This window comes from Parambassis ranga, chromosome 2 (assembly GCF_900634625.1).
Source record: "Parambassis ranga chromosome 2, fParRan2.1, whole genome shotgun sequence".
NCBI classification, from domain to species: domain Eukaryota; kingdom Metazoa; phylum Chordata; class Actinopteri; family Ambassidae; genus Parambassis; species Parambassis ranga.
In genome coordinates this window covers 2,095,764-2,121,482 of record NC_041023.1, presented here as the reverse complement: position 1 = coordinate 2,121,482, position 25,719 = coordinate 2,095,764, and the positions used below count along the sequence as shown (strand labels likewise).

General features: G+C 46.0%; 2 protein-coding genes across 3 annotated transcripts in view; both read left to right on the top strand.

The window, feature by feature from the left end:
* xirp2a (xin actin binding repeat containing 2a) overlaps nt 1–21,132 on the top strand; it is a 30,447-nt gene extending 9,315 nt beyond the window's left edge. The window contains exons 2-10 of one of the 2 annotated variants that reach the window (XM_028398218.1): nt 1,526–1,637; nt 7,019–7,176; nt 9,088–9,225; nt 10,080–10,160; nt 10,274–10,343; nt 10,696–10,799; nt 11,166–20,106; nt 20,775–20,908; nt 20,991–21,132. In XM_028398218.1, coding sequence (XP_028254019.1) covers nt 1,526–1,637; nt 7,019–7,176; nt 9,088–9,225; nt 10,080–10,160; nt 10,274–10,343; nt 10,696–10,799; nt 11,166–20,106; nt 20,775–20,869 — 9,699 coding nt within the window. In that variant the 3' untranslated portion in view covers nt 20,870–20,908; nt 20,991–21,132. Of the gene's footprint in view, nt 1–1,525; nt 1,638–4,158; nt 4,333–7,018; nt 7,177–9,087; nt 9,226–10,079; nt 10,161–10,273; nt 10,344–10,695; nt 10,800–11,165; nt 20,107–20,774; nt 20,909–20,990 lie in introns of those variants that run through there. The other variant, XM_028398219.1, reaches the window with a different exon arrangement.
* Nucleotides 21,133–24,212: 3,080 nt separating this feature from the next.
* Nucleotides 24,213–25,719, top strand: part of LOC114429327 (beta-1,3-galactosyltransferase 1-like) — a 61,122-nt gene continuing 59,615 nt past the window's right edge. Inside the window, exon 1 of the mRNA XM_028398223.1 lies at nt 24,213–24,423. The gene's annotated coding sequence lies outside the window, so the exon portion shown is untranslated. The remainder of the gene's footprint in view (nt 24,424–25,719) is intronic.

Here is a 25,719-nt window from a genome sequence, read left to right as displayed (position 1 = left end):
TTACAGAACACTATGTCCTGATTTAATCTAGTTTCCTGCTGTTTTCTGAAAGTATGCACATTGTTTACTGAAGCAGTTTCTGTGTCCTTGACCTGCTTTGTAAAGGGGTTCATTGCTTTTTGTCAGCACGTAAATAGATTTTTTTTTTTTAATCTGTCTTTGTGTGGTCCCCCTGTGGGGAAAAAATAACAGTCCACTATTTTCTTGTTTTGTGTGACTGTACAGTATGTCTGCGTAATTAACTACACACACTTGCTTTAAAAGCGGAGAAAAACACTCCCAATAAAACAGCCAAGGGAGGGTAAATGTTTAAATCCCTTTAATGGATCATTGAGTGACATTCACGTCCGTAACCAGCTGTAATGGACCTCGCACCAACACACACTTTCTCACACTCTGGCCTTTAAAACATCCCCACAATTAATCATCCGCTGAGCAAAATAACAGCCCACTGTTGATAAAATACTCAGTTTAATATCAGCAGTCGGACACAAAGCACCAAGGAGCTGTGCTCTCTGATTTGAGGTTCATTCGATGTGAGTGCTACTTCAGCCAGAGAGAGAGAGAGAGAGAGGGAGAATTGCTGTGACAGAAAGGGCGAGATTATGTTTACATCCATGTGTGTGAGTGTGTGATACTGTAGGAAAGTATGCAAATGCCCAAGCATGTTTTGTAGGGATTTGCTAAAGGGGATTTTTGAGGACAATGTTTTGTCCTTTGCTGGATTTATGAAATTCTGTTTGACACCTTCAGCAGCATATGCCAGTGTGCGTCTGTGTCTGTGTCTCTGTGCGTGTGTGTATTATATTCCACCTGGTTAGGCTGTGTGCAGAGCTGTAGCGTGTTTGTTGTCACTCTCTGCTGACGCCCGGCTAGAAGCTGTCGAAAAAGCGCTATGGGGGATACATTTGATTTGCAAATGAAACAAACACACACCGCACATTTGCAAAGACACACACACACACCGACACAGACACAGGTGTGTTTGTTCCCCGCGGGGATGATTTGCAACTGAATAGGCGTGTTGTGCTGGATGACTTCTAAGTTTTGACAAAATGTTTCCAGGAGAAAAAAAACAAGTGTGTGTGTGCATGCACCAAGGACATGCCATTAACCAGTGCTGTAGCTTTTATCAATAGAAGCCTGTAAAAGCACCTTTGGACACTCTATTAAAATTCAACCAAGAACTGTTTACACTAACTTTCCAGTCAGTGCTTAACGCTCACATTGTGTTCAAGGTCATCTTTCGTTACACTCAGATGTGTGTGTGTGTGTGTTTGCTGGTCAGATGATAGCAACACGGTTTCACTAAAATCAAGAGCTCAAGTGTTGCCAGACGTTTGTATCACTTTTCCTTCTCAAGGTGTCCAATGAATGCTCTGTTTTCCTGTGTGTGTGTTTGTGTTTGTGTGTCTGTGCACAGCCTGCTAGTTTCGATGACCTACAGTGACACCTCTGTATCCCACTGTTGCAAAACACAGGTGTTTCCTCTGATAGACCTCTCCCTCTCTGCCTCTCTGACCAGGAAGTTGCCACCGTCCACACCTCTCTGTCCAAACGAGTGACATCAAGTAGCGGCGCTGGGACTGACCCGTCAGCACATCAGACCATGGCGTCACCTCAGGATGCTTCTCTCTGTGAGTATTTTTCACTTAGTTTTAAAATGTATTTTTCCAGAAAAAAAGCTTTGATGCAAACTCAGATGTGTGTACGGTACGTGATAGCAGACCCGGCTCTGTGATTGCATCATGGTTACACTACTCTGTCAAGCAAACAAGCAAGGCTGCAGGATGGTTAATGCAATGTTTTGTCCCATTTGTTCTACGAGATAAACATTTGGCGGAAAGCTGGTTTTGAAAACAAGATTGTTCATTTCCAGATAAGGTCGCCTCCTTGGCAGCTTTTTTTAATGGGAAGCTGGAGGCTCGCTCAGATACTGTGCTTCTATTACTGTGATAGCAACGCAACTGTGGCTAGCTACAGTTTGTTTTCCATCTGTGCTGATAGCAATGAGCACACATGGGGCTTACAGTGCAAGGTACAGTCTGTTTCTAAAGTCCTAAAGGCAGTGCTCTCTCTCTTAGCTTCCCTCCAGAAAAGGATTTTATTTATTAAATTTATTTATGAATGAATACATAACTAGTTACATGTGAAAGCACATAGCTCCTTTAGATCACTGTTGTCTTTACCTGTCAGACTCTGCAAATGCAAACTGAAAAATGAGAGAGCAAAAGCGAGGTGGTGATTGTTGAAGTGATGGATGTGTTGACGGGACTCAAAGTGGCATCAAGGTGCACGCTCATAAACTCAGCCATGCAGCTGACATATTCACGCACTCATACTGGAAGCCTTTCCATCTCCACCTGAGATCAGTATGGGGCTTGGCGTCGCCCCTGCGTGTCTCTAAATCCCTGCGACGTGTCTAAAATTGGAGCTTGTTGACGATCTCTGGCGTTGTCCTGCTTTTGTCTTGGCTGACAAGTTGACAGTGACAACGCCGCATAATCTGCCAGGTCAAATGACTGATGGTGGCGGTAGAGGGTAGTCGAGGGGTACAGGCGCTGCTCGCTTAAAAAAAAACAAAAAAGCAAAATGCAGCAGTTAAATAAAGCAGGCAGAGTAACTGCATTTTAAACAGATGCAAAGCTCACCTCTAAATCTCCACACTGCTGCGCTGTCTAAACAGGCGTCCTTGTTTACATGTTTCCTCTCGTATTACAGCAAAACAACGGCGGCTGGCTTTGTGGCACACGAGATAGGAATTCTTATTATTTAAATGTTCTGTGTGTGTGCATAGTTTTATATATTTATAGTTTTAATAAGTCTGGCTGACTAAAGTTGCGAGACTGGCTTTGCCCAAGAGAATTTTTCAAAGTCCGCACAGGCCGCCAGTTGGAGGTAGACTTGCCAAAAGATTGTTTTTGTTTTAATTAATGTCCTCCCAGATTTGCCTGCCGGATGATGATGTCTTTATACTATCATCCTGAGGAAAATAAAGATTTTCTCGATTCGCTCCCTTTAGTGGCTTCACATATGAATATTTAACACATATTGATAGACTGGCAGGTCTCTCTGTCTGTTCCATGTTCCTATAAAGGTCATTTCGTCACATATTGTGTAATCTGTTTAATCATTTTTTAGTGTAAACCAAGTGCTTACTGCTCCACCCTGGGGATTTCTCTAGCTTCACAAATCAGTAGTTTATTTTCAGCTTAAAACTCACCTGAGTGTAAACACACTCTGGGCTCCATTTTGGTGGTCCCTTCATCAGGTATTCTACCAGAGTAAGTTTATTTTCCACTGTAGAAACAGGAAATCCATGTGCAATTTCTGTGGGATTATCAGCAGAGCGCAGCTTCTCCACAGCCCTGATAACCGTGCTTTTCTCCAGTCGATGTGCTGCCAGCAGGCTCGACATGTGTGTGGTGGCCAACTCTGAGAATACTTTTTTTTTTGTTTCAGTCATGAGCTAGCAGCTAATAATCCAGTGAGGATGGACCGGGAGGGATTTGTGCGGGGTTACATAGGCTGGATTCTGGAGATGTAGGTTGAACACAAGGCCTCAGGCTGATCAGACCCAAACAGGAGGTCACTGGTTTTAAAGAGGACCTATGCCATTGCTTTAGGGTTATATATTTCCAAGAAAGACAGAGACATGGATAAAAATAGGATTTCCTACCTTCCACTGGTTTCCTGCATATGTCTTGATGCTTAAAGATTTCTCTCTCAGATCTCCTGTGCTTTTATACAACACTGAATTCTCTCACTCTGTTGTCCTATGCTTTCTGTCTTAGTAGCCTAAGATGAGTTTTTAAGCCCTGTCGTTCTCAGTGTTTGTGTATAGTTGTGTTTTTCTTGTTTGAATGGCAGTATGAATGAAACATATCACTGCTGAGTCATAAAATGTCACGATATTTAGCCTGCAAACAAGCAAATACCCGGCGGCTCTCTGCTCTGTACTCCATAAATGAAGTGTATGTTTTCAAGCTCACGCTGCACCACGTCGGTGTCCATAAGATGACTGTGACATAAGGTTAGGAGCATGTTGTGCATGTACCTTGATACTTGCCGCTAAAAAAAGCCGGCTCACATCCACTTACCCCCATGTCCCCCATGTCCATCCTATTTTTTACGAAGGGGGACTTCTAAAATAAAATCAGCTGTCACTAGATGCCTGGGCCTCATTGAGCTGTGGAGCACACTGCTGGAGCTGGTCTCCAAGCCTCACTGTCCGTTCGTCTCTGCCTTTGGATTGCCTCTCTATCAATAAGCCTCTGGAAGTTTCAAGGCCATTTTTCTTTTCTGTTGGATTCTATTTGACTTAAAGAGGAGGTAAGTAGTGTGTGTGTATTATCAGCATCTCAAGGCCGTCACCGCAACAACCCACTCTCCACACAGCTCCATTATCGTGACGTTCACCTCAGAGCAAGAGGAAGGAGACAGAAGATAGCTGACATTTTGTCATTTTCGGATCTTTCTCTGGTTGTAAAATCATTAGCTTTGCAACGAATGAGGCTGTATGTTTCCATGATTCCATGAGGATTTGTGTGTTGTCATAAAACATGCATGGGCCCTTTCCCGCTTCCTTCCACCAGACATAACCGGCAGCAGCGTGATCTGGAATATTCTGAAAGCGTAGCAGATCGGAGACAAAGTGCTTAGTCTAGCATAAGGAAACGCTTGAGGGCAATCCAGTCTCCTTGTAAAGAAGTTATGTTGATAGATTTGACAGCTTAATTATTATGCCTGTTTTGCTTTCGTTAGTCAGGAAGAAATCGCCCTCCACGGCTGACATTTCAATTACTGTAGCTGGTTTTGGCTCTCCTGTCAAACCTCACCAGGCTTTGGTCCGTGAGAGCTTAACTGAAAATTGGGGTTGTGAGGAGAGGGGCAGAGGAGGGGGGGTGCCACCTCTGTGATTAGGGGAAATGTCCCTGCCTGACACAAATCTAAAGTCCACCTTTAAACACTGAAATTACACCGTGGCGTCTCCTCCCCTTTACACTCCACCTCGCCGCCCTTCACCTTCTAGCCAAGCGGTGCAGCACGTCGTCTCACGGTACATTGACGGCTCAGCTCAGAACAGTGTGGCCTCTCCTCTTGACTTTTTCGCCCCTGGGCAGAACCATCGAGATGAGAAGCTAATGCTATGAGAGGAAGATAATAATATTAGCATGGTGGTAAATTTGCCTCTAAGCAGCACTGTGTGGAGAAATGACACACATACTGTAAGCAGGGACCTATTATATTTGGCATCATGTGCTAATTAACATCCAGAACTATTTATTGGCAGCATATGGAAGTTGTGAAGTGACGTTTAACACTTCCACTCCATAAATCCTCCTGTTACAGGGGAACATGACGCTGCAGACGGAGCCGGTTTATAAAAAGGCCGGGTTTATTTTTTCCCTTCTTTCAGACTCCCCCACTCCCCCTCTCCCTCACCCCTCCCCTCCCCTCCTCTGGAGCTTTGTCTGTTACCTCACCCCTGTGCTATGGCAGCATTGCATACGGCATACCCTTCTCAAAAGCCGAAGATATCTAACCTGCTGTTGTCACCGCGAGTCTATGCCCCTCTGACAGCTCCAGACCATGACGTGAACATTTATCTCGGGTGATAAATGAGGGCATTATCCTTGTGTTCCTGTCATCAGGCTGGTGTTAGGTAACACCGCGGCCTCAAGTGTAGGATTTCTGACCCATATTTATAGGATGTAGCGGGTAAAAACCCTGTTTATTTTCAGACTTTACAGCCAGTCACCCCAACACCACCTGATGGGTTACTGGTTACACTCACATGCCGGATGCTGCATGTCACACGGTGTATGAATCAAGTCTAGAAATAAAACGGGCATTATCAACAGAAATCCAGCATGCACTTATTTCACACATCATATGCAATGATGGCATCTTTTAGTTTAGACTCAGCACTTTGAAGCTGGCCTGCTACAGAGTTGCTAACCTGGATGAATTATTTGTGCTCCTGACTCTGAAATTAATGTTTAAATTAAAGGAGCTGAGGAATGAGTTATATCACGCAACACGTCTGTGTGTCCTGCACAGCTAAGCATGGACGGTATGTCCTATATACCAAGTGCTGAATCTGTCCCTAATCCATACTACTAAGACACCCAAGGGGACCTTCATCTGATCCATGCACATTTAAGAAGCAGCTGCTGCCGTACTGTTCAAATCAACATCAGTCAGTTCTGAAAAAAGGAACTCACTGACCTCCACTTTGAGACTAGGAGCACCACAGCATGTTAAGAAAATATCTACCTAACGCAAAAAACAACAACGAGGATGTTTTCAAAATGTCAGAAGGTCACAACAAGAGCACATAATGAGAAAGAATAATTTCTATTTAGGGTCTTCTTTCATCCCACGGTGCTCTGCAGAGAGAAAACACGCCAGGAGCCGAAAGGTCCAGTGTGGGGGTGTGTGTGGAGCCTTATCGGAGCCCTCTCTCTGTTGCCTAATGATGCTTTGTAGCACAGAGAAGTCAAATGTAAAATCAATGCTCTTCTCTAATTGGCTATCCGCTGGGATATGCTAAGCAATATGAAGAATCATGAAGTAGTGTGTTTTGATTGATGAGTCTTCTGCTTCAGCTTTTTCTATGGATCATTTGCCTCTGGCTACTTCTTGGATAAACTATCTACACTGTATCAAACTAGATGTCTTCCTCAGTCTCAGGGCACCAAAAAGACAAAACTTATAGGTGTAAATATTCTGTTTATAATTATAAATTGGAACAGATAATTAAAAAAAGAAATCTATTCCTTTGACTCAAAGTGTTCCTGAAACCTCGTTTAAATTGTCCCTTAAGTCCAATTACTAAATGGCAAGCATTGTCACAGCCTCCACTGATGTGCCAAAGAAGTAATGAGTACCGTAGGTGGAAAAATACCAGTGGATCCTGAGCTTCCTCCTGAGCTGGAGGAATTTAACAATTAAATACACTTCACTCTGGTGTGCATGACACAATTTACACCTTAATATCTGTGTGTGTTTGTAGCTGCAGGCAGCGAAGGTAGATCCAGGTCAGGACGTCCTGAGGAGAGGGCCCCCGCTGCGGAGGACCAGGAGGCCGAGTCGGTGTCAGTGAAGGAGCGGCTGGCGATGTATCAGGCTGCCGTGTCCAAGAAGGAAAGCGGCGGCGCCTCCTCTGCTGTGGTGAGACGACACTTCACATGAACGTCACGTTTATTTTGTGAATAATTAGAAAAAATATTGATTACATGTATACAATGGCACCACGTGTTGTCAGTGGCACAGAAAACCATCGGTCACCATGTGAGAATTATTTTAACAACTTCTGTGATACGGGGGGAAAATGTGCACACAGCCAACATGAGAGCAGGACTTCACACATTATTCCGCCTTTAATTAAACCCACCAAAAAAAAACCTGAATATCCTCGAGTCATTAGTCATCACCAAGGACAAAAAAGCCTCAGTGGCTTTGAAGAGCTCTGCATGGAATTTCTAAACCCAATAATTCAACTGTATGAGCAGTTTGTCAGCCAAGGCCTGCTCAGTTTTAGAATAAAGAGCTTCTGTGTTCTCCTGTAAACTGCCATCACATTTTCAGATCTGTTAAGAGTGAAAGAGGCTGTGAAAAGCACACTGCAGGATGCCCCCTGATATCTATAATCAAGAAAACAGGCTGCGGTTTTCATTTAAAACACCATCCTGGTCAATTAGCTGATAAATATCAATGTGCAGCGTTCATCACAGCGTGCCGGTGTGTTTACAGATGGTGACCTGAGCACCGCTGGAAGCCTTCCTACGTGACGGCACACACGGCATGTGCACGCTGATTGAAAAATAGCTTAACGATGGTGACTTCAGCCAGTCACAGGTCTGCATAGCAACAAGCCACTCGAGGCCAAGCTTTACAGATGAGAGGCGCTGTTAACACAACACACTCTGCCTCTCCAGCTACACTATAAAGCACAGCCTCAAGTGGCTAGTTGCTTTTTTATATGAATGGCTGTAACACATAATCATCCATTAAATAGTGAGCACTACACAATTCCAATAAATCCTCTATATTCTTTTAGAAAGCAGCAGATAAGCACTCCTGCTTTCTAACAGCAGCTTCCAGCTGAGTGATCCTCTTGCACTTCACTTCAGTGATTCCCGGCATAGTGGTGCTGCAACTTCCCCAACCTCAGTTGATCCTCAGTGTCAAGCCTCATGTGGTGGCTACTGACAGCTGAATGTTGATGTGTGTGTCTGTGTGTGTGAAGGAAAAGGGGGGTGTTTCTGCTCTCTATCTTTTGCAGCTGTTGTCTACGCGTCCACACACAAGTGACAATGTGCTTAAATATAGCAGAACCCTGCATTCATGCACAGGCTGACGACGGTTGTTGGTTCGAGGTTTCTGACCCAGGAGGCCTCCTCGTCCATCTCAAGCTCTTGTTGTTGAAATTCGAAAGTTTAGTCGACGGTCAAAATGCTAGAATACATTTCAAAACTGAGGCTATTGTCCCCTGAAGGCGTAAAATATTGATCATATGGTGGCCCTGCTGTAGAATGTCGCTGGCCTAAACTCCTCTGCAATAACTTGCAATTTGCACTGTAGCCCTCATTTGCATGAGAAGGGGACGGTGACGAGTGTGTGTTAAACATTAACACACTCACAGGCAGCAGCACCCGTTACCTTAGAGATTCTCATATATATTGCAGTTGCCCAGAAGCTATATATGCAGAAGCCAATGTATAAATGTTTTATTAGGAACGTAATTGACAATCCCAAAAGGAGATTATTGTATCAAATAGTAAGAGTGCATTCATGCCCAGATCTCGTAGGGCAAGAATTGTAGTCTCCATACTGATGAGTGTTACAAAGACTTCATCTCTTCTTTTTCTTTTCTGGTGTTTACGTTCAGCTACGTTATCTTAATTTAAGTTTTAGCATGAAAATGTGGCCTTACTGTGACTTAGGCCATACCAACGATCCTCTGAGAGGAGTGCACATGTTTTATTCACAGCATTCAAGTCTTGGTTAAATGAACACTGCAGCGGTTTTAAGAGCGTGAGCACCATGTGTTTATAACAAAAACGTGTTTTCTGCTGACAGATGATGGATGAGTCAGAGGCCTGTTCCCTGCCTGGTGGTCTGGCCAGTGTAAAGAGGCAGTTTGAGACCCAGGAGGTCACCTCTTCGTCGTCCCAGTCCAGCGTCACACAGTACCATTACCAACAGCGATCAGTCCAGGTGAGACCTGAGTCTGTCACATGCATTTTGTTCACTCTGCGCTCTGAGAAAGTTTCGATCTTTTATTGGAAAAAAATCTGCTGAGGTGTTCCAGCAGGTCAAACCAAGTGGGGCACCTTGAACTTTGCTTGTCTGTGTGGCTTCATCACCCAGTGTGTGAGGCAAATGCCAGAATGCGTTAGCAGCAGGGAGGGAGAGGCCGGATCTCAGCGAAGTAAGGTCAATTCCACCTCTCCATGCATTTTCCCCCCACATCTGCTCATTCAGGCGGGGAGCCAGAGTGGATTCATCGAGCGCACACAAGGGCCTTGCTGAATGCTAGATTTTACATATTGAGGAAAAATGTCTGAAACGTTGTTGCTTCACTGCAGCAGCAGCGATCCACTTGTCCTGTGAGTTTTTGCACAGGTGTAATATCCAAAGTCTGTTTTTACATCAGGACGTAAGTAGTTTCCGAATTACAGAGCATCCCCACCCTCCATTTATCTTTCATGTTAACAGCAGAGGATACAAGTTCAAATATCATATTCCTCTTTCATCTCCTTCAGATTGCATGAAGCTCAGCGGAGGAAATGGATGATGCAGTTTTGTTCACTTGTTGTAATCTATTGCCGTGTCTCTCTCTCACTCTGAAATCCTCCTTTTAGCAGAATTCTAACTCCCCGACTCCCTCAGCAGCCACACAGTAATGGAAAAACATTTGTTACAGACCACACAGGGGTTTTTATTAAGCTTTTTCACAGCATAAAAATTACTCACTCCCATGCTGTTTATGACACCTTGCAGTTATAAGGTGATAAAGCTGCATAGCGTGTGCGTTTGTTGTGAGAGTGCGTGTTCTTTGTGTTTGACAGGAGGTGTCGAGCTCCTCAGAGGTGACAGTGAGAAGCAGTGCCAGAGAGGTTGCCCCCGCCACAACCCTCTCACGACAAGAGGTATTTGTCACCAGCTGTATAGTAGCATCCGATCTTTATTAGCCTCAGCATGTATGTAAAATGAATTCCATACAGCGCTAGCATGCTAATGATTCGCTGCCATCTTTTCACAGGTGATCCATGATCAAAGAGTCCACCATAACAATGTGGCTGCCAGTTACGGGAACCATTACAATGAAACAGGTTATTCTCCTCCTGCCTTTTATATTGTAATTTGCACGTTTTTATCACAGCACTGCTTGTGTCCTGTATATTAATGATGGTTCCCACTACGGGCTGAATAAGGGATGAGCTATGAAAATGAGTCGGAGTGCAGATGATTTTCCATTCAGTGCATAGCAGCAAATCTAATCAGGGCAAAGTCAGGAAGGTAAAATATTGGAAAGTGGAAATTGGGCAATCACCGCTGCATGGTTTCAGAAAATGAAAACTACTCAAGTTTTTAATGAAATGATTTATTTCTCTTCCCAATCCCCCTGAGCTCCCTGACTACGAATGACTTAATGAGGCAGCCTTCTTCTTGTGTCTAATTCAGTTATGCTTGTCGGAGGAGAGGACCTACCAAAGGTTTCCACTCAGGCTTTGAAGCAGCAGTATGAGAAAACGATTGAGGAAGCCGCACCAGCCAAGGAAATTAAGGTAATGATGCCGTCTGTTTATCAAAATAGATGTTTTTTTTTCTAATGAGGTATCAGTATGAAGGTGAGGCCATATTATTGCACATACCACGAGCTGATGGAGAATAAATTGGACTGGATAAAAGACCTCATGTCGTCACACAGCCACAGTCTGCAAAAAGGAAATTAGTGTCTGCAGTTCTATGAATATTTCCGTCAGTAATTTGAAACTGTAAATATCTGCTGTGGACAGATTCAAGGTGTTTATTTGTGTATTTACATTCAATTATTTGCTGCTTTCATACAAACTTTTTCAAAAATTAATAATTTTTCTGCTTTTCCAACACTTACTCAAACTTCTCTTGTAACTAAAACTTGTGGATCATAGGTTGATGTGGATTACAACCCCTTTCAGTGGGCACCGGTGCACCAGTCCTCCTCTAAAACTTCTGCTATGACAAGCTATGACACTTCCTCCACTGTAAAGACTACTTCATCTGTAGCATCAGCTGCCAATGAGGTGACGGACTACTTCCCTCCCCCACCTTTCAACCTGCTGCAAGAATCGCAGGAAATCCAGGCTCAGGACTCGGCGACCCACCACAAACACACCGTCAACAAGGAGCAGTACTTTAAACACAAGAGCATGGCTGAACTGAAGCGCCTCTACAAGCATATACACCCAGAGGTGCGCAAGAACCTTGAAGAAGACTTCTTGAGTCAGCTCACTGAAGCGGAGAAGGCCGAGTTAGAGAGCAAAGAAATAGTGAGTGATGTTCAGCAGGCCTGCTACATGTTCGAGAACGACGGCAATGGCTCCAGTAAGTGTTCAAGTCCTGACCGAGAGGACATAGAGTGGGACGAGATTCTCAGAGGGGAGGTGCAGTCTAGGCGCTGGATGTTTGAGAACAAGCCGCTAGACACAATCAAAGATGAGACCCCAGATGAGAATGAGGTGAGGAACATCGCCCAGCAGGAAATCATTGCAGGAAAAGATGTCAGATACACAGCTTGGATGTTTGAGACTCAGCCCATGGACGCTCTGGGGACAGAGACTTCTGACCAGACAGAGCAGTCACAGAAACAGGCTGATCTGGCGAGAGGAGATGTCCGAACAGCCACCTGGCTTTTTGAAACGCAGCCACTCGACTATTTGAATAAGATCTACCAAGAAGATGAGCAGGAGATGGAGGTTATTGTCACTAAGGACATCACCGGAGGTGACGTCAAAACCGCCAGGTACCTCTTTGAGACACAGCATCTGGATAGTGTGGGTAAAATGGAAACCATTGAGGAGAGCCACTTCCTGAACCTCAAGTCTGAGCTGCAGGAGATTAAAGGAGACGTGAAGACAACCACGCGCATGTTTGAGACGCAACCTATGTGTGTCATCCGCGGGGACTCAGGTGAGATGCTGGAAATCACCACCATCCGCAGGGAAGAGACCGAGAAAGGAGACGTGAAGACATCACGCTGGATGTTTGAAACCCAGCCGCTGGATATGATCAGCAAAGACCCGACCAAAGTAAAGCTGATATGTAGTATTTCCATGGAAGACAACATTCAGGGCGGCGTGAACAAAGGAAGATGGCTGTTTGAGACAAAGACACTCGACACCATAAAGGATGAAGAATGGGAGAGCTCCAGAAGGCAAAAGGAGGAAATACTTGGAGCTGATGTAAGGAAGCACTGCCTCGTCTTTGAGACTCAGCCGATGGATAGTCTGAAAGATAACACCAACGCTCGACCTTTGCCCTCTGAGGAAATTGTAGGTGGTGATGTTCAGTCGGCTAAACATCTGTTTGAAACGGTACCCATGGAGAATCTGAAAGAGCTCCTTGAAGTGGGAAAGCTAAAGAAAGTGGTTACATCTGAGGAGGAAAAGGGTGACGTGAGGCATCAGAAGTGGGTCTTTGAAAGCCAGCCGCTGGAGAACATCAGGGAGGAGAAGAAGGAGATCACAAGGACAGTGAACATTGAAGCTCTGGACAAAGGTGACGTGACAAACTATAAAGAAAGGTTTGAATGTATGGATTTAAGCAAATGTGAAGGAACACAGAAGATTCAAGTCGAAGGCGTCACAAGTGGATCCGTCAAATCCAACCGAGTCCTCTTTGAATCCAGCCCGATGTACGCGATGCAAGACAGCTCTGGTCATTACCATGAGGTGAGGACGGTGAGGCGTGAGGAGATTGTGAAAGGAGACGTGCGCAGCTGCAGGTGGATGTTTGAAACACGCCCTATTGATGAATTTGACGAGAGCATCAATAAATTTCAGGTCATAAAGGGCATATCCAAACAGGAAGTGAAGTCTGGAGATGTCAAAACAGCAAAGTGGCTGTTTGAAACTCAAACGCTGGATGCCATAAAATTTAGCAACTTGGAGGATGAAGAGCGTAAATGTAAAGAGGAAATTGAAATTGAGAAAGGGGATGTAAAGACTTGTAGGTGGCTGTTTGAGACTCAGCCGATGGACGTTCTGTATGAAAAGGTGGAGAAGAGTGACGCTGATGTGGAAGAAGTGAAAAAAGGTGACGTGAAAACGTGCACTTGGCTTTTTGAGACCCAGACGCTGGACAACATACGTGACCATTCAGAGTCTGAGACCATCCTGAAAACCTGCACCGTGAAACAGGAGGACATCCACGGCAAGGACGTGCGTCTGGCTCGATTCCTCTTCGAGACCGAGAATCTGGAAAACATCACAGGCCAGGACGGCAGCTCTTTCAGGAGGGTCACGGAAATCGACATCCAGTCTGGTGACGTGTCCAGAATGAAGTACATCTTCGAGAACCGCTCCTCTGACATTATGAGCTCCACGTCTGAGGAAATGATGCAGCGGCTGAAGACGCAGCAGGCCGAGGACATCCAGAGGGGCAACGTTGTTAACTGCATGTGGAAGTTTGAGAACCAGCCAATAGATGCCATCCACGACGACACCAAAGAGGCGCGGGAAACACGCACCGTGACTGATGTTCAGGGAGGAGATGTTGACAAAGGCCGCTTCATTTTTGAGACGTATTCTCTAGATAGAATAAAAGAGGAGTCCACTGAGACTGAGATTTCAAAACTGACAAGTATCTTTAGAGATGAAAAAGAGAAGGGAGATGTGAAAAACTACACCATGATGTTTGAATCTCAGCCGCTGTATGCCATCTGTGACAAGGAAGGCCATTATCATGAAGTAACTACAGTCACTAAGGAGGAAATCATGAGAGGGGATGTGGTGGGGGCCAGGTGGCTGTTCGAAACAAAGCCTCTGGATTCAATCAGAGATTCAGAGGAGGTGTACGTTATTAAAGCTGTGACTGAGGAAGGCATCAACAAGGGAGACGTTAGCTCGGCTAGGTGGAGGTTTGAGACGCAGCCGCTGGATGAAATTACAGAGGAAATTAAAGTGAGGTCAAAGACGATCGCAGACATCCAAGGCGGCGATGTAAAAACAAACAAGCAGCGATTTGAGGCCGATGAGATGTCTCAAAAGTACATCAGGACGGTTAGCGTGAGTGAAATCCAAAAAGGCGATGTCAGATCTGCCACGTGGATGTTTGAAACCCGCACAATTGATGAAATCCGCGGCGACAGTGCAGAGTACGACGGCATGGAGAGAGTGACTAAAGAGGAAGTAATGAAAGGGGACGTCAAACAGTCTGTGTGGCTCTTTGAGAAGCAGCCTCTCGACAGCATCAAAGAGACGGACGGCACAGAGCTTGTTGTGAGAAAAGAAGAAATCCCACAGGCGGACGTGAAGACGACAACATGGCTATTTGAAACCACTCCATTTCATGAATTCAATGAGAGCACCATGGAAAAGACAGAAATCATAGGTAAAAGCATCAAAGAGACGCTCGAGGAACTGTACTGTCAGAAAATGGTGGAGTCACAGGGTATTCTTATCGAAACGGACGAGATCGGTGATGTCCGCATGGCAAAGTATAAACTGATGAACCAGGAGGCTCCACAAATCCAGAAAGAAGAGGTTATCAGAGGCGATCTGAGCAACATAATGATGAACCTCCTGAACCGCAGAGAGGCGACGGAAAGGGCCATAACAATTGACAGGGAGGAGCGGGGCGACATCAACACCACAGTGAAGCAGTTATTCAACCAGGAAAAAGGAATAAACGTGGAGAAGGAAGAAATTATCCGGGGTGACATTCAAGAGGCCATGAACAACCTGCTGAAGAACGAAGGCTCCTCCAAGCGTGGCATTCTGATTCAAGAGGATGAAAAAGGAGACGTGAGGATGACTATTTATTCTCTGTTAAATAAAGGGGAGAGAGCCAGCATGGAGAAGGAGGACATCATTCAGGGGAATGTCAGCAAGACTCTTCATCGTCTCCTCTCCAACTCCGGCGGAGAGGACTCTAAAAGGATAAGAGTGGGAGACACAGAGAGAGGTAACGTCAGCTTTTACACCACCTGCATCGAGTCTGGAGCGATGGATTACCTGAAGCAGCTCCAGTTTGAGTCCAGTGCCGACGAGGAGCAAGTGCAGAAGGAGCGAATCATAGGCGGCGACGTTGAAGAGACCAAAATGTTGCTGCGTAAGAATCAGCAGCAGGTCGGTCGCACTGTGGCGGAGGACGATATAGTCCCGGGTGATGTGTGCAGCATTGTTCAAGTCTTTATGATGGAGCCTGATATCACCTACAGAAACCTAGAGAAAAGAGACATTGTTAAAGGAGACCTGAATGCAGCACTGGATTCACTGACCCAAGCCATCAACCAAAAAGTGGTAATAGAGAAAGAGGAGGTGGTGAAGGGAGACATACCCACTACTCTAAAGTCTCTGGAGAAGGCCCAGCATCAGGCCAAAGAAATGGAAAAGCCTGAAATTGTCAGAGGAGACATTAAGGGTGCTCTCGAGTCACTGGAGAAATCAGCATCCACCAAAACAGAAGCGACTGTTGAAGATTTAGTGCCAGGCGACATAAAAGGGACCCTGAAGTCTCTGGAGGAGGCAAAGCAAACAGTGAAGGAGGTGGAAAAGGAGGAGATTGTCAGAGGAGACATCCACATGGCCATGCAGAGTTTACACGAGGCGTCGAGCGACAAGAAGGTTTACCAGCACCAAGTGAGCGAACAAGGGGACGTCAAAGCCACCATCCAGCTCCTGCTAGAGCCGACGTCGTCTTCTCCGAGAATGCAGCGCAGAGGCAGCATCGAAGGCGACGTGAAAACATCCATAAAGTGTCTCTATGAAGGGCAGGAGGTGACACAGATGGAAAAGGAAGAGGTGGTGAAAGGCGATGTTCAAGGAGCTATAAAGTGTCTGATGCAAAGAAAGCAGTACACAAGTCAGAAGCGCACACATCCTCCCAAGAAAGCAAAAGTGCAAACAAAAAATCCATTAACCGCAAAGCAGGTGGAGCGCGAATGCTTACACGAAGCGAAGAGCGACAGCGTTGAAGCCAATCTGGCCCCTACTGTGAAAAACCTTTCTCAGAGCAGTGAGTCACAGAAACACACACAGAGGCACCAGGAAAGCAAATTGTTGAAAACACAGGTAATAACCCAAGAGGACCACTCTGTTACTGTAGCCAAAACAGACAATCCCACAGGGGCCTCTCAGCAGAAGAGCATGAAGGAACAGAAGCCGAAAGTGCAGCCACCTCAGAAAATACAAGCTCCGAGGCCTGTCATCATGAAGAGTAAACAAAAGACGACTAATGATCAAACACAGGCTGAGGCTGTTGAGGCTGTGATGAAAGAAGTACAAACCACATCACAGGTGAAGCAAGTGTGTGAGACAAAGACAATCAAACAGGTGCAGACGAGAGTGACGGAGAAAACGGTCACACACAAACAAAATGTGACCGTATCAGAGCAGGCGGAGAGCAAGGAGCTGAAGCAGAGCGCCAGAAATCTGAAGGCCGAACACCGCCACCTCGACACGAGAGCCAAAGGTGTCATTAAAAAGGCGAAGCCTGAGATTCACTTTCCTCCGCCTCCCTCTTCACCACCTCCACCCTCAGAGTCTGAGCTGTCCCTCCCTCCACCACCATCTCCGGTAACAGAGAGTCCAGCATCCCGGCCTTCTATCATGAGGCAGGACAGCGACCTGCCACCTCCACCGCCTCCGCCTCCCATGGAATGCATAAAATCAGAGGCTGAATTTTTCCCTCCTCCGCCAGATTTTCTTCCTCCACCTCCCTCACAGCAGGAGCTGAACGTGATGCCTCAGCCTCCCCCGGCCAAAACAGGCAAACCCACCGGCAAGCCTTTATTCAAAGTGCCCAAGCAGCCAGAAACACCGAAGCAGCCTATACAGGTTAAACCAAAATGGCAGAAAAAACAACCCCCTCCTCCACCACCTCCACCGCCTCCACCACCTCCCCAGCTCCCAGCTGATCAGGAACCAGCAGCCAAAGTTGAGGAGGTGAAACAGGAAGCGGCACAACAGAGTGAATCAGCAGCAGTAACAAAAACATCGAGCATCCCAGTCATAAAACCAGCACAGAAACAAAGCCCACAGCCACCTAAAAAGGTGTGTGTCCCACCGCTTAAACTGCCTCCACCTCCTGAACCTGCTCCTGCCCCAAAAGCAAGGCCGTTCGCTCGCAAATTTAAAACCCCTCTCATGCTCGCAGAGGAACGTTATCGCCAACAGAAGCAGGAGGAAGCGGAGAGGAGTAAAGTCACTACTCCAAGTTCTCCACCCGCCAATATTCACTCCTCTGCTGCCAGTGCTGAGATTTCTGCAGCAGAAGTGGTTGTGGAAGCTACAAAGGAGGCCGAGAAAGCTGTTTCCACAGAAGTAACGTTAGAACCTGTGAAGAAAACCCCTTCCCAGATCCCCTTAAGTAAACCTGTGATCTCAGCGGTGAATAAAAAATCAGCTGCTGGAGCTTTAAATGTGTCTTTGGAAAAAAAGTCTGCTGAGCAGGCTTCAGAAAAAAGTGTTAAAAAGGGTCAAATTGTTTCACAGTCCCATCAGGAGGCCTCAGATAAAGAAGTCCGGTCATGCTCCAGCGTGGTCACTTCCTCCTCAGTCATGGAGCAGCAGCAGTTTATTAAGAAATCCAGCACCAGGTCTGTCGCTGCCACACACAGCGCTGTCTGCGAAAATGTAAATCTTCAAAGCCAGGCCGCGGTCACATTGAAAGCTGAGGATGTAAAGAATATTAATGTGGCTCTGACACAGGAGGGGAAAATGAGTCCCTCTCAGCCCACTAAAATTCCAAAGGTAACTCCAAGTTTCAAGGTGAAAACCTTCAAGATGCCAGCCGAGAAGAAAGAGGAGAAGTCTGACAGTTTGGAACAAAAAGTGGCAGAAGAAGAGAAAAGTAAGGTGTCACAGAAAAGTCAGGCAGACGTGAAACTGGAAGGCAACCAGGTGACGAAAACAGAAGGCAAAGCAAAAGAGAAGAAGAGTCAGGTGACCGTACCTGCGAAGGAAGCCGTGGTGGAGATCCAGACGAGGAAAATGAAGCAGGTGCAAAAAAATGAAAGCGAAGTAAAGCTGTCGCCATCGGTTACCGTGTTAACGCCGAAGGTGGCTAAGATAACATCTGCAGCAACCCACCAAGGACAAGGCCATGTCTCTGTCTCCCACAGTCAGCAGAGCGTGACGTCAGAGCACATCCAGAGACACGAGGAGGTGGTCGTGACCGAGAGCGTGGTTCAAACCAAGCGGCAGGAGACAAATACAATGCAGACAAAGGAAGTAAGGTCAAAAGGTGAGCCTAAGGATGTGTCGGTGAAAAAGACCCATAAAGAGGAGGCTCACACAGAAGAGATCACAGATTCAGAGAAATGCAGTGTGATGCAGAAGCTGCAGGCTCAAATAAAGGACCTGGAGGGCACGCCGAGCAAAACAGACTCCAGTGCTGTCAGGACGATCATAAGCCAAGTCCCTGACTGGGTAATGGGCTCGGACGAGAAAAAGAATTTAAGTGAAATTGCCAAACAGCAAAGCAAGAAGAAGCTGAAAGAGATGATGGTGTATGTGAAAAACATCATTCAAGCAAAGCTCACAATTGTGGAGAAAAACATGACAGCAGTGGAGGAAAAAGAAGGAGAAAAGGAAGCACCGGTGCCGCCGCCGGTTCCTCCAAAGCCAGATAAAAAAGCTTTCAGCAGTGCAAAGATTTCAAAGATTAGCATCGGCTCTTCCAAAACTGAAAAGAAGGTGGTGGAGGAGAAGAAGTCGCTGCAGGAGAGCAAAGTGCAGCAGGAGCTGAGCGACGTGCCCGATCACAGGGTGTCCTCCCCGCTAGCCAGCATCCGCACTCCATCACCCACTTTTATTAGCATCGAATCAAGAAGGGTCGACTCGCCGCTCAGAGTGACTCCATCTCCTCCGCCCTACAAATCGGTCGGGACCCCTCCGCCTCCTCCTCGCAAGACATACACGGCAACGTCCTCCCTCAGCAGGGCCACGCCTTCTCCCATCCTGAGCCGCTCTGAGAAGATGATGAAACTGAGGGAGCCGACCTCCAAGCTTCCTCGTGGCATCACTCCTCCGCCTCCCATGCCAGCGCCAGAGTTCATCACCACTGAGAGAGCGCGCTCGTCCTCACTGAGCGACAGGGAGACGCCCGATACAAGTGACGCGCTGGTGGATGTGGCGGAAATGGTGGATTCTATGATGACGGTGAAGGACAAAAAGTCTTTCTTTGAGGAGGCTCAGAAGGCCGAGGTGAACAGGATGTATGTCCGGAAGGATCCCATCGACATCCCCGAACGCTTGGGACCTGACAGTGAGGAAGCCGCTGAAGCTATGACCTTTGACCTTTTGAAAGAGGATCTGCCAAGAGTTGATTTATCAAAGCTTGTGAACAAGTTTGAATCTCCAAAACCAAAGGTGTACAACAGGAAAGAGCCCATTGTGATAGCAGAGAGGCTCGGGAGTGACACTGAGGATGCAGATATGGAACCACACACGCCGAGGTCTGAGGAGGTCCACACATTAAATGTTAAAGCAATCAAGGATGTGTTTGAGACTGGAGAACATAGTTCTCAAGCTGCCCGGGAGCTGAGAGAACAAATAGAACGAAGAGAACCTGAATCAGCTCGCTCCGAATCTACATCGGTCACTGAGCAGTTCTGCAACGTTGACGACTTCGGAAACATGACAACAACAGAGATGATGAGCGAGGTGCATTCTGGAAGCTCTCTGACCCGTGGAAACCCTCCATCCTACGCCGACGTGGTGAGGGGCACAGTTCCCACAGTCGTGGTGCCCCTTGAGGCCTCCACCGAGGAACTGCTGAGAAACTTCCAGCAGTCGTGGGCCGAGAGCCAAGGAGTCTTCCAGAACCTGGGCTTCAGCGTGACGGAACAGAGGCAGATTGTAACGCACCAGCAGGAGACTGTCGTGACGGGTAAACCGAGCTGTGCAGCATGAGGAAGCTAAACACAGGCGTGATGGTGTGTTTAACATTTGAATGCATCGTGTGGGATTTATGTGACTTAACTTTACCAAAGCCTGGAGCTGGTACTGACTGGTTGCTGATTCATGCCTCTGATGTGTGTGACACTGCCGATGATGCGTACATAATAACAACATATTGAACTAATATTTCTCATGCCTGAGTGTGTGACAGCAGAAAACTGCTTGAAATGTCTCCAGCGAGAAAAAAAAAACACATTTTAATCCACTTTTTTTCCCAGTCTGAAGACTGATGTTGTTTTCTGCATTGTGTTGATATATTTAACCCTACCTTTAATTGTGTGTGCAGTATATTGTGTATTTTTCAGCACGTTCTAATGAACAATGACATGGAACATCTCGTGAAAAGATCAGCATGTTATTACTGTAAATTTATGAAGAAATACGCGAAGATTCTCACATTCTAGTCAAAAACGGTCTTCGTGTAATTACATTCCCTGCCAGTAGGGGGAGACAACATTCAGTGATCCACTGCTCACTGCAAATGTATTTATTTCACCTGCAATCTGGACCAGGTTACATGGATCTTTTCAAAAAAAGACCTTGATATTTGTGATTAAATTAAAGACCTGTAAAATACAATGTTTCTTTTCTTCACAGAAAATTCGAATTCCAGAGTCCGAACTGTGCAGAGCATGTCGGAAGAGGGTGTATCCCATGGAGTCGCTGATCGCGGACAAACAAAACTACCATAAAAGCTGCTTTCGCTGTGAACACTGCAAAGGCAAACTAAGGTGCAGATGCCTCACAAGATTTTTTTTTTAAATGTGTTTTTCTTTCATGCATTTCATTTTCTTGTTCTTTTTTTATTTTCAGTCTTGGTAACTACGCCTCTCTCCATGGACACATGTACTGCAAGCCACACTACAAGCAACTGTTCAAGTCCAAAGGGAATTATGATGAGGGATTCGGACAAAAACCACACAGAGAACAATGGAATAACAAGAACCAGCAGAACTCGGCCGTGAAATCGCCATCACGCGAGAGGAAAGTCATGGATTCCAGATCCTCCGCTGCTCAGAGCGCAGTCGTTACACAGGATGATGATTCAAGCAAGATAGTAGATGAGAACAAAAAGGCCACAACTAAGATCGCAGTGGTGTGGCCTCCCCAGGCTGATTCTCCAAAGAAATCCTTCACTATAGAGGAGGAGCTGAAGCTGGTGAAGCCATCATGGCCCCCAAAGGAGGGCTCAACTCAGGAAAGCGACAAGCTAAATCAGCCAATGAAGCCATCATTAAAAGAGACTGGTGCTCCCACAGCTACAGTGCAAAATGGACCCCAGGAAAATAACAAGGTGCAGGAGAGTGCCTGTTTGCGTGTGAAAAAGCCTGAAGAGACTCCAGCAGAGTCGGCGGCTCCGGCCTCCCCCGTAGCAGCTGCCGAGGAACCAGCGAGCGTTACTCACACTCGAGAAAGTAAAGAGTCAAACAGCGGCTCTGAGGCTGTGGCACAAGTGAGTTCTGAAATGGACTCTGAAGTGCACCCTGGAGTGGGAGAGGCAGAACATGGTGGAGCCGGGGAGAAAAGTGCAGAAAGGGTGGAGGAAGTGAAAGTAAATGGACATGACAGGGAGGTAGAGAGTGCAGCGTCAGAGAAGGAGACAGATAAAGGAAATAATGGCAGCATGAACAATGGGGAGGCAGTAAAGGTCACGTTAATAGATGAGGAGGTGACGGCAGGAAAGGCACTAAATGCAAACTCCAACAACAACAACAACAACAACAACAATAATGACCAGTTATTGATTGGCCATGAAATCCTGGTTGAAGGCCATAATGAGGCCGAGGAAAGACAAAATCCGCCACTTTTTCACATAGATACAACGACAGCAACAGATTTCTCCCAAGAATCAAAATGGATGCCAAGTGAAGTGCTGCAGTTGGCACAGAGGGATGATGCTTTTGTGCCAGAGGATGCCAAATGTACTGAAAACACAGACGCACATTTCTTCACAGAGACAGCCGAGGGAGCTTTCAAACACGAGGCCGCCAAGCCAAAGATTAGCACGTCCAGCTTCCTGGAGGACGTTTTCGCCAGCCTGAGCACCAGCAGCTCCAGCCTGCTATCTGATTTCAAACCCGACATCTTCGGTCCGCCTGCTGGGGAGAGGCCTTTGGTGTCGGCGCTGGATGACCTTTTGGATTTCGGGATGGAGGCGAGAGATGTGAAAAGAAAGGATGAGAGCGGCGCGGGCGAAGATGGCGGCGCTTCTCTGTGGGCGGAGGATGATGAAGCCCTGACGGTGGAGGAGCAGATCAAGAGGAACAGATACTATGACAGTGAGGATGACGAGTCCTGAGTCCAGCCCTTTCAGCTAACACACAAGCAGCAGTGACAACATAGAATTTCACATCTTTGTCCATGGAGAGATGAACTGATTAAATTCAGTGTTTTTGTACTGAAATCTGCTCTTTTATTGAATATCTAGCTTTGTTTGATGCTGATTGAATGCACCTGGTGTGCAGAGAAATGATTTTGCTGAGTATATTTTAAAAAGTTGCAACGTGCATTAATTACAAACAGTGTTTCTCTTTGAATGAATGGCTGCCGGCTTTCATTAGCGCCTTCTATTTTCCATTTCTATGATGTCTTCTGTTTGAAATAAAGCTTCACAAACTCCACACAATATGACTTTGTAATCACTAAGTGCACCGACAAGCTGGAGCTGTAATGGTACTTAGCCGTATCCCCTAGTGTGGCCCAGCTTCTTTGATGAATAGCCTACCTAGATAACACAGCCCAGCTGAGATCTCCTCGGCGAAAGGCGTATTGATTTTCACTGATAGAGCAGGCCTGTTGTAGGAGTTACAGATTTTTCCATTAGGTGGCTTTCGTCACCTCTGACAGATTTCTCATTTACAGCTCGAACACGTGGGGGTAATTGGCTGCAAAGAGAATATACTGCAGTGTTAATTACAGGAGAAAAAAACACAGCGCTTTACTGTCAGAAAAGTGACGGCTTCACAAATCCTGTGCGGGTCACACTGCACTGGGCTGACGCATCCTTTAAGTTAAGGGAAGCACGGTTGCTGGGTCAATAACTCAACATCCCTTCCTGAAATGCTGTTTGGCATCTTTATAATTGGACTATTCTTTTCAGTAACGTTTTCATTGACAACCTAAAACAGATGCAGTTTTGGTTGTTTGCAATTAATTTGGGATAAGAGTGCAGAAAATGAGAAATATAAGTTTAATCACAAGAACCTGTTATTAGCGCTTGTTGTACCTACTTCCTGCCACAAGGAGGCAGTGTGAGGGGCTTAAATTCATAGAAGAAGGAAACGTGATTTCAGTTTCGGATCAATTCTCTCGCTTTGTAGTCACTTAAATATGTATTGAACAAATTTGTCACAAGCCACATATATTTTAACACTTTGAAAACAAATCTGTGTTTGTTTTCAGCCAGACCAAGCAGGACTAAATTAAGTTTGTTGGAGACTAGCTTGCGTCTCTGTAACACAATCTCGCGAGATTTGGTAATCAACTTCTCGGGAGGTGGAATCCAAACGCTACACGTGTTAGCAAAAGACAATTAAAAAGTATGTAACATGACTTTTATGCATAAAAATTGTGAAATTTGCGTTTGGTACAGTGGTAAACTGCGAGCAGAGGAGACAGGAAGTCTTAACTTAGCTACTTAGCATAGATATGGCGATCCAAATGACAAGCTAGCTTAGTTAGCCGCTAAAGTGAGTTTCAACAATATTTTTGCTACATTCGCTAGTCAAACTACATGTTGCTAAGTACATTTCTAACAAGAAGATGTGTTAGGTTGTTTGACAGGATATAAACACATTTTAGTGTAAAGTTTAGAGATAAAAAAACAAAGGTTACAAGTTACATTTAAATGACCACAAACAAAGTCACGTGGGAACTCGGCGCTGTTTATGTGGCAGCAGTCACTCCTCCTGAGAACACTCCCTGCGGTTAAACCGGGACGTGTCTTTATGTTTCCCCGCCAGATGCCATCAGATGTGAGCAGAACATCGCAGCATCACCTCCGTCCTGCTCGCTCGCTTCATTGGCTGCCGTCTCCTCCCATCCGGGCGGCCGCTGATTGGTCGCTTTTGCTCTCCTCCATCCATCCACACGAGCGAGCTGCACACAGCGAGAGACGCCGATCACAGAGGAGCACGATGAGGTAGAGGAGGAGGAGGAGGAGGAAGGAGGAAGCAGAAGCATCCGCGACGGAAAGATCAGCGTTTCGGGACAAGTTGGGACGACACCGACACGGACGACAACACGGGTAGGAGCTTTAAAAAAAAAACACATGACGGGAACTCTGCTTTTCTCCCGTGGGTGGTGTTTGCTCGCGGAAGGATGCTGGTTTTTGGAAGTAAAAGTCCACCACTGTCCTGTTCTTTTATTTGCCTCACACTGTGGCTGCTCCTCCGTCTCTCACAGCTCTGAATTTAAAACTTACTTTAATGCGTTTCACTTCAGTATATTGATCTTTATATATGTGCCTGATAGGTTGAATCACTGCCGTTTATCATTTAAAATAGTCTCTCGGGTGTCTGGCTTAGTGGCATTTATTCGAGAGAGGCAGAATAAATCCAGATAAGTACACGGCAGCATTGTGCATTTCATAAAGCTGTGCACTTTATAGCTTAATATCAAGTACAATGATTTATCTGGCTGCTAATCCATGTCACTTAACGTAAAATCCATCAGCCCTCTGTTTCACTGTATGAAAGGGATGAGTCTGTGTTTTATCACTCCCAAGGAAAAAAAAGGGGAAAGTGCTGGAGAGATATAACCCTCCGTGGCAAGCTGCTCAATAGGATTTTACCTTGTAGTCAAAGGGTCATAACAAGGATTCACGGCCAGCGTCTGAGCGTGCTGTGAACAGTGAGCCTAAGCCTCCAAAAAATCCATTTCCAGAGATTTATTCTGACAGTTGCTTTGAAACGTGAATGCCACAGATCTCAAACGCATCATCCCTCTACAGGACTGATCCTCTCTTTTTCCTTCTTCTTCTTCAAGTGATTGCATCAATACTTGTTCTTCTTTGCACTGTTTCTAGTCCTGGAGTAATACAGGGGGAAGCCAAGCCCATCTCTTTTTTTGTGTGTGTGTGTGTGTGTGTGCACTGTGGCTTTCCACCTTACAACACTGCCTGGGTCGTTAATACTGGCAGCCCTGCCAAATTCTCTCATTTAAGCCTGTGCGCTGGCATGTGACCAGATATTGTAAGAGGAAGAGTCGGGTGGGTAGAAAAATGTTCCATTTAATTTCAGAGATGTCCCACAGTCCTACATTCATCTCCTGTGACATGAAACGCAGGGGTTTAATCTCAATTAGGCAGTGACACACGCAGGATTTTGTGGGTGTGTAGATGTACTGAAGTTAGAAGTCAGAGTATAGAATAGAGCTGGGGCTCATTGTTATCTTTGAAGCCCTGGTTAAAAACATTGGAGGTGGCTTCACTGAATCTCAAGCAACTTCTCCAGTTCCAGCAAGGCCTTGCTCAGATTTTGTCAACATGTCTGCGTGTTGTTGACGTTGGAAAATGTTGTTGTTTAGCTGTTGCTTTGGAGTT